This window comes from Trachypithecus francoisi, unplaced genomic scaffold, assembly GCF_009764315.1.
Source record: "Trachypithecus francoisi isolate TF-2019V2 unplaced genomic scaffold, Tfra_2.0 Contig00156, whole genome shotgun sequence".
In the NCBI taxonomy this organism is placed as follows: domain Eukaryota; kingdom Metazoa; phylum Chordata; class Mammalia; order Primates; family Cercopithecidae; genus Trachypithecus; species Trachypithecus francoisi.
In genome coordinates, this window is record NW_022680493.1 from 134762 (window position 1) to 144038 (window position 9277).

Genomic DNA, 9277 nt, shown 5'->3' on the forward strand with positions numbered 1-9277 from the left:
AAAATTTAGCTAGGCATGATAGTGTGTGCTTGTGGTCCCAGCTATTTGGGAAGCTGGGGTGGGAGGATCGCTTGTATCCGTAAGGTTGAGGATACAGTGAGCCATGATCATGCCACTGCACTCTAGCCTGGGAAAGAGAGCAAGACCCTGCCTCAAAAAATAAATAAAATAAAGCCAATGAGGTAAGTTTACTGTTATCCCCAATTTACAGATGAGAATTTGATCAGATAACAGAGATAATAAGTGGAAAAATCAGGACTCAACTGGCAGTGTGGCTCTTGAGCATATATTCCTGAGAAGAAAGCAAACACCTTCTTTTTTTTTTTTTTTTTTTTTTGAGAAAGGGTCTCACTTCCATTCACTCAGACTGGAGAGAATGGTGGCGGGATCGTGGCTCACTGCAGCCTCGACTTCCTGGGATCAAGTGATCCTCTCACCTCAGCCTCCCGAGTAGCTGAGACCACAGGCACGCAACACCACACTGGCTAATTGTTGTATTTGTAGAGACGTGGTTTTGCTATGTTGACCATGCTGGTCTCAAACTCCTGGGCTCAAGTGATCCACCCGCCTCAGCTTCCCGAAGTGTTGGGATTACAGGTGTGAGCCACCGCACCTGGCCCCTCTTCTTAAAAACAACTATAAAAGAGAACTGATTGCTGCTACTGTAAGTAGTCTTTTTCTCTCATGGCCCCTTTATGAGGTATGCAGGTATCCAGACTTAGACCCCCGTTATTCTGGTATGAGACTATCTTCCTTAGCACAATTCCATTGACTTCCATTTTACACTCCCAAAATAAGTTATCTCTCTCCTCAAACACCTCACATTTGACATAGCCAAAATCAAATTCCCTACCTTCAAACACGAATGAATGCATAATGAGTTAAAAGCTTTGAAGACAGTCTGGGATTTGAATCAAAGTTATGTGACCTTGGACAAGTTGGTTAACATCATTTCAGTATTTGCTGAATGTATAAACCTCCCTTCCTCCTATGAAAAGTCTCCAAAAGCCGGGCGCGGTGGCTCATGCCTGTAATCCCAGCACTTTGGGAGGCCGAGGCGGGCGGATCACCTGGGGTCGGGAGTTCCAGACCAGTCTGACCAACATGGAGAAACTCTGTCTCTACTAAAAATACAAAATTAGCCAGGCGTGGTGGCACATGCCTGTAATCCCAGCTACTAGGGAGGCTGAGGCAGGAGAATCGCTTGAACCTGGGAGGCAGATTGCAGTGAGCCAAGATCGCGCCATTGCACTCCAGCCTGGGAAACAAGAGCGAAACTCCATCTCAAAATAAAAAAAGTCAAGTCTCCAAAAAAGGTCCTCTCCCTCCCTTACACTCAGAACACAATTGTTATGTCTGTTAATTTAATTATTATTAAGTATTGGCAAGGACAGGTGGAGGATGGAGTTCTGGAAAAGCACACTAAGGTTTTCTTTCGTCACTACTTCTCATTCCCTATTCCTTGAACATTTTTCTTTCTAGCCCAGTCTCCAGAGTCTGTCTCTCCTTTGCGGTTACAGAGAGCTCACAGAAAAACCAAAATTCAGTGCCAGATCGGGCCTGAGAGTTGTTCATTCATTCCAAAAGCTAGTTGTTCATCCATTCCAAAAGCAATTAACTCTTCCTCTAAGGTACGCCAGACACTGAGACCACAAGGAAAACGAGCTCCTAGGCACCGACAAAGCTAGTTTGGGGTGAGGTTATCAAACAGTGACAACAATGAGTGATAAATGCTAGGCAGAGGAAAGCAAAGGGGCCGTATGAGCACAGAGACAACAAATCACATTGCATAAGCTGGACAGGGAGAGAAGCAAGGCTTAAAAGAGGCCTATCCCCTTGTGCAGATTCAATTAGACTGGAGTCCAGAGTGGATCCTTAATTTGGTCAATCACAGCGCGCCAGCAGTTGGCCAAGGACAGAACTCAGGTCTGCAAGGTGTGTTTTCCCCACCCCTTGCCACCTCCCTCAAGGCTTTGGGCTTCTCGTCTGAGAGCTGCTACTTTCCTGTGGGCGCACCTCCGAGATAGCCAGATCCAAGATGCCTCTTTGGGGGCAAGGAAATGGCCCTCCATTCCCTAGCCTCTCCGATGCCTTCTCTCGAGTATCTTCCGCCCCACACCCTTAACCTCTGGGCCCCGGCACGGCGGGAACATCCCCACCGCAGGACTCACTCCGAAGATTCGATTTCGATCGACATAGCTGTATTTCTCCGGGAGCAGGCCCCAGTTCTTCTTCAAGGCCCAGTTCTTCTTCAACACACCACCACCACCTCCGGCGGACGCCTAACGTCATTTCCGCTTGGGTCGGCATCCGGCGCCCGCCCTGGAAAAGCGTGAACAAAAAGGCGAGGTGCGCGTAGGGGCGGGGCCCTCAGGGGCTGTCAGAGGCGGAGTTTATGCCTCTGCCCCAGAGAAATAAGCTCCAGGAGGAAGACTGTTTAAAAGTAGGCCAGAGTGGCTCAAGCCTGTAATCCCAGCACTTTGGGAGGCCGAGACGGGCGGACGGGCGGATTACGAGGTCAGGAGATCGAGACCATCCTGGCTAACACGGTGAAACCCCGTCTCTACTAAAAAAAAAAAACTACAAAAAACTAGCCGGGCGAGGTGGCGGCGCCTGTAGTCCCAGCTACCAGGGAGGCTGAGGCAGGAGAATGGCGTGAACCCGGGAGGCGGAGCTTGCAGTGAGCTGAGATCCGGCCACAGCACTCCAGCCTGGGTGACAGAGCGAGACTCCGTCTCAAAAAATAAAAATAAATAAAAAAAATAAAAATACAAAATACAAAAAACTAGCCGGGCGAGGTGGCGGGCGCCTGCAGTCCCAGCTGAGGCAGGAGAATGAGGCAGGAGGCTGAGGCAGGAGAATGGCGTAAATCAGGGAGGCGGAGCTTGCAGTGAGCTGAGATCCGGCCACTGCACTCCAGCCTGGGCGACAGGGCGAGACTCCGTCTCAAAAAAAAAAGAAAAAAAAAAACAAAAACAGGCCAGGGCCGGGCGCGGTGGCTCAAGCTTGTAATCCCAGCACTTTGGAAGGCCGAGGCAGGCGATCACCTGAGGTCGGGAGTTCGAGACCAGCCTGACCAACATGGAGAAACCCCGTCTCTACTAAAAATACAAACGTAGCCGGGCGTAGTGGCGCATGGCTGCACTTCCTACTCGGGAGCCTGAGGTCGGGAGGCTGAGGCAGGAGAATCGCTTGAACCCAGGAGGCGGAGGTTGCAGTGAGCCGAGATCGCGCCATTGCACTCCAGCCTAGAAAACAAGAACTCAACAACGTCTCAAAAAAAAAAAAAAAAAAAAAAAGCGCTGGGCGCCATACAGCTCACAAATGCGCTGAAAAAGAAAAGCGCTGGGGCAGAGCGCGGTGGCTCACGTCTGTACTCCCAGCGCGCGCTGTGGGAGGCCGAAGCAGGGTGGATTACCTGAGGTCAGGAGTTCGAGACCAGCCAGGGCAACATGGTGAAACCCTGTCTCTACTAAAAATAGAAAAAATTAGCCAGGCGTGGTGGCGGGGGCGCCTGTAATCTCAGCTACTCGGGAGGCTGTGGCAGAATCTTTTCAACTAGAGAGGTGAAGGTTGCAGTGAGCCGAGATCGCACCATTGCACTCCAGCCTGGGCAAGGAGAGCAAAACTCCGTCTCAAAAGAAGAAAAGAAAAGTAGTGGTGATCAGATGCTAGTAAGAAAAGCGGAAAAAAAAAAAAAAGAAAGAAAAAGCACTGGTTTGGAAAGGTTGCTCTTTTTTTTTTTTTTTTTTGAGATGGAATCTAAATCTTGCACTGTCGCCCAGGCTGGAGAGCACAACAGTGGCGCGATCTCAGCTCACTGCAATCTCTGCCTCCCGGGTTCAGGAGATTCTCTTGCCTCAGCCTTCAGAGTACCTGGGATTACAGGCTTCTTGCCACCACACCCGGCTAATTTTTTGTATTTTTAGTAGAGATGGGGTTTCACTATGTTGGTCAGGCTGTTCTCGAACTCCTGACCTCGTGATCCGCCCGCCTCGGCCTCCCAAAGTGCTGGGATTACAGGTGTGGGTCACTGTGCCCGGCCAATGTTGCTTTCATTTGATGTAGTTAGTTGATTCGATTTAAGATAAGGCTGAATATGCAATACCTGATTGGGATATTAATACATTCGAAACCAACATAACCCAACCAAAATTTATAAGAAGAGTTGCTTGAGGGTTTTGGTTGGTTGGTTGGTTTTGCGTTTTTTGGAATCAAGGATTCGCTTTGTTGCCCAGGCTGGAGTGCAGTAGCTCAATCATGGCACACTGCAGCCTCGACCCCTCCGGCTCAAGCAATCCTCCCACCTCAGCCACCCAAAGTGCTGGGATTACAGGCATAAGCCACCACTCCCCGTCATGGGACTTTAGGTCAAACACATTATTACGTTTGTAGTGACAAATGAAATGAGAGATATCAGTGAACTTCATACATAAAACCTATTTTTAAATATTTTATTGCCATTGTATATAAATTGTAAAAATTATTTGCAGCACAATAGTAATAAGTCTGGCCAGGCGCGGTGGCTCATGCCTGTAATCCCAGCACTTTGGGACGCCCAGGCGGGTGGATCACCTGAGTTCAGGAGTTGGAGACCAGCCTGGCCAACATGGTGAAACCCCATCTCTACTAAAAATATGAAAATTTGCTGGGCAGATAGTGCGCGCCTGTAATCCCAGCTACTCGGGAGGCTGAGGCAGGAGAATCCCTTGAACCTAGGAGGTAAGAGGTTGCAGTGAGGCGAGATTGAACTACTGCACTCCACCCTGGGTGACCGAGTGAGACTCCGACTCAAAAAATAATAAATAAATAAATAAATAAAATAAATCTATGTTCTGAAATTACACATTGAAATGATGTATTTGGAGATTTCCTGATGGCTTTCAGTCTTATCTGATTCTGTCCCTAAAGGTCTGCCACACAACTTGTCCAAAGCCTCTTAAATACTGCTTCTTTTTTCAAATCATCCTCTATTTCCCATCAATTCTTGAAGGACATAGTCTCCAAGGTCTCAGATGTTTTAGAGTCTCCACGCTTGCCTTGACATGTGGTGAGGTATCAAGATGGTTTATATGGTTTATGAGAACTCCTTCACTATTCTATCCCATGACACCACAAAATTATTATAACCTCTTCCTTGAAAAGAAGACCCAGCTCATCACAGCAATAGTATATGTCCTCGTTTTCTCTACCTAGTACATGTCATGTTACTCTTTCTTAAATTCAGGTTATTTCTCTATTTTGTTTACACAAATAAATCTTCTCTATGATTACTTAACATCAGGTTTTATTCTAATATCCATCACACCTCTGCCTTCATTTTGAATGGAATGGCTTCTCTTCTTATGATTCCTATTAGATCCAAGCTTGTTCATTATTTATAGATGTGAACATCTTATTGCTTCATTATATCTTTTGTAGTAACACCCTAGGATTTCGATATTGAAATACATATTACTGTATTTTATAACTAAGTTATTTTTATTTTTCCTATATATTTAGCATTATATATTTTTTTGATTATTGCTGGCATTGCAAACCCTCCTCATTCATGTTTATTCTATAATAAGAAAGTAGAATATGACATTTTTGTTACCATGTATAATGAAATTACAATCTTTACCTAGTTGGGGAGGGTTTTTTTCCTTCCCTGGACTGGTTGCTTATGTAAGTCTTCTGTATTCCAACAATCCATCCATTTCCATGCTTTTCCCATAGGCAAAAGTATAGCTTTTGTCACCTTGCTGATCTCTTGTTCACAAGTTGATAAATTTTGCCAATTCCTAAAGATCAATTTGTATAGGAAATTTTGTTTTTAACACTAGACAAATGAGGTCTCTCACATCTCTCCATCCATATATAAATAAACAAGCAGGCACACACACAGACAACTTCTAAACTCTAAACCAGGCAGTTGTATTTACCAAGAATCTTTCCAGTGCATACTGACAGGCTGGATCACAACCTCCTAGACCAAATTTCTAGTGAACAAAAGTAACCCAGAGGGAAATCCGGTCTCCAGATCCACCCCGCTTTCCGGTAAATGGGCCCCCTCCCATAAGTGCAGGTATCAGCAATCTATCTCTTTAATCCAGCAGGGGGCAGGACAGTCACAGAAAAACTACCATTGTAAGCCCGGCCTCCAAATGTCTAACTGGTTAAGGAAAAGAGATGGAGGGGAGAGAGATTCTTGGTACTGTGGGTAAAGGAAGTATTGTAGAAGGGAAAGTCAATATTTGAGTGCCAAAATGGGGCAAAAGGTTGGTTTTATTTTCTATTAAACTAGACCAGTTTCATCTAACATGATATAATAAGGCAAAGCAGAGAAAAAAATCACATAATTCTATGTGCTCTTTGCAGGACACGAATTTTAAGTTATGAGAGTTAAATGAGTTAATACATACAAAACACTTACGACAGTGTCTGGCATGTAGTGAGCACCAAGTAAGAGTTTGTTTTTGTTGTTGTTGTTGTTGTTGTAGAGACAGCATCTTGCTATGTTGCACCAGGCTGGTCTTGAACCTCAAGCCATCCTCCTTGCTCAGCTTCCCAAAGTGCTGGGATTATAGGTGTGAGCCATCGTACCTGGCCTATTATTATATATTAAGATGTCAAAGCCCTTCTATTATTTACGTTTCTTGCTACAATAAGAAAATAAATACTATAAGTCAAAATAAAGTCTAAAACTGGTTCGTTTCGGAGTGAGGAACTCCTCTCTTTAGTGTGATACTGTTCTCACAGATGGGCTTGTACCCTGCTCATGCTCCACCAGCTGAAAGCTGGCTGGTCTCCAGTAGTCCACTTTGTCTTGACCCCTGAAATCCCTGTCCATGTCTCACTGGCCAGTTCAGCCTCTGTGACACAAAGCTGCGATGGTGTGTGCAGCCAGCATCTCCTTTATTTACACAGAAAGGGTTTCTCCCTTAAGGCTGGGGCTCAAATGGGAGGCCTATTTCCCACATCATGACTTGTTAGCACTTGTGGTTCCAGAGGCTTCCCTTAGCACACCTTTGATCTGGAATCTGTACAAAACAGAATCCACAGGGCCAGGCCACAAGAGCACCAGCAGCTACCTGTACTTTCCACACAGGTAAAGTACTTTCCCACTGTTGTCCTTTCTTTAAAATGGCATCTCTCATCTCTCTACTCAGACTGACTTTCTACTTTCCAGGGACTCTAGGGCACAGAATAAGTCCTTACCTTGTATGCCTGGGATGCTTGATCTTTCTTTCACAAGACAGAGGGGAGAGTTCCAGCCTCCTTCCCCATTTTATCCCTACCCTTGGAGCCATCTGGAATTCTCCATACTCTAATTGCAATGGACGGTTTTGGGGGTGTCTGGCAAGCTCACAGTTCCCCTTTCTTCCTTCCTATCATGTATAGTGGGAAGAGAAGTACTTTGATAAAATGTGGCTGTCCGCGACCCCACCCTGTGGTCACTAGAGATACACACACAGGAACAGGTAAGAAATACACATATAGGCAAGTGCACATACACAGGTAAGAAATGCATATACAGAAACATGTAAAATAATGCGACAGACATGGAATCTTTGACACACACAAAGACAAACACACACCCACAATCCTGTGGCTTAAGGAAGTAAGATTTTCCCCCGGGTATTGTTTTTCTTGTTGACTCTGGTCACTGCGGTGCCCACGTGGCACATCCACAGTTCTTAGAAAAAGAACAGAAACACGAAGCTTCTCCCAAGTTAGAAACAAAGGCCCTGGCACAGCCAGCCCTGGCTCACCAGTCCAGGATGTCTGTCCTACCTTCGTCTCCCTGGAACTGTAGTTCTGGCTCAAATGGTGCCCCGGGGGATCTCAGCCAAAATAAACAGAGCCTGCCCAGGCACTGAGTGTCACTGGGCCAGCTGGCCCAGACCAAACATTCAAGCTCTGATGCTCAGCGCCCCCACCGTCTGCAACCCAAGCGTCTCTTTCCCAGACAGGCCAGCCTTACCTCATGTAGCAGCCTGCTGCGGGGTAGGGGCGAAACCAAGGGTGAGGAGGGTGAGGTTGGAGAGATAGGTTAGAAAATGGGGTTGGGGGGCAAGAGGTATGACTAAGTAGGAGGGTGACATGTTTAAGTTTCCACGTTTGAGTGTCCAACACCTAGAATAGTGCCTGACACACAATAAATGTGAATGGCTCTGGTAGCTTCATGAAAAAGGGGCTGGAAACTGACGGCCCTGATGGCAGGAAGCTCAGTCAGGAGCATCTGATCAGATAAGAGTTGGGTAGCGGCAGGCCGGGCACGGTGGCTCAAGCCTGTAATCCTAGCACTTTGGGAGGCCGAGACGGGCGGATCGCGAGGTCAGGAGATCGAGACCATCCTGGCTAACACGGTGAAACCCCGTCTCTACTAAAAACTACAAAAAACTAGCCGGGCGAGGTGGCGGCGCCTGTAGTCCCAGCTACCTGGGAGGCTGAGGCAGGAGAATGGCGTGAACCTGGGAGGCGGAGCTTGCAGTGAGCTGAGATCCGGCCACTGCACTCCAGCCTGGGTGACAGAGCAAGACTCCGTCTCAAAAAAAAAAAAAAAAAAAAAAAAGAGTTGGGTAGCAGCTTGCTCTAGGGCTGAGGATGAGGTAGGAGTGAAAAGAGAAAGAAATGGAAGTGATTGTGGATGTGATAAGAAGGCTGGTTAGGCCAGGCACAGTGGTTCACGCCTGTAATCCCAGCACTTTGGGAGGCCGAGGAGGGTGGATCACATGAGGTCAGGAGTTCAAGACCAGCCTGGCCAACATGGTGAAACCCCATCTCTACTAATAATACAAAAATCAGCCGGGTATGGTGGCGGGCGCTTGTAATCCCAGCTACTCAGGAGGCTGAGGCAGAAGAATCTCTTGAGCCTGGGAGGCAGAGGTTGCAGCAAGCCAAGATCGTGCCACTGCACTCCAGCCTGGGCGACAGTGAAAGAAAAGGCTGGTTAGAACTGAGACACTGGGCTCTGACTCATGCTAATTAAAACAGTACTCAGACAGACATAGAAAGCCAGCTTGTTAATTTACTGTGAAAAATATACGTGTCATGAGGATGGGAAATATATGCATCAGCATAGGCGTTCCCACCAGCATACAAACATGCTCTGGTATCTCTCACTCTTACAATTCTTCCTTGACCTATATCATATCTCTTTATATTCCACCTCATTTCTTTGCTTTCCTTCATAGCCAAACTTCTAGAAAGAGTTGCCCCCAAAATGCTATTTCTACTCCCTCAATCTGTTCATGCCCACCCTATTCCAATATGACCTTCATCTCTACTATTC

At 46.7% G+C, this 9277-nt stretch overlaps 1 protein-coding gene across 1 annotated transcript in view; it reads right to left on the reverse strand.

The window, feature by feature from the left end:
• The window catches only part of SMU1 (SMU1 DNA replication regulator and spliceosomal factor), a 33260-nt gene extending 30933 nt beyond the window's left edge, over positions 1-2327 (reverse strand). Inside the window, exon 1 of the mRNA XM_033187611.1 lies at positions 2172-2327. Coding sequence (XP_033043502.1) covers positions 2172-2197 — 26 coding nt within the window. The 5' untranslated portion in view covers positions 2198-2327. The remainder of the gene's footprint in view (positions 1-2171) is intronic.
• Between the last annotated feature and the right edge of the window lie 6950 nt (positions 2328-9277).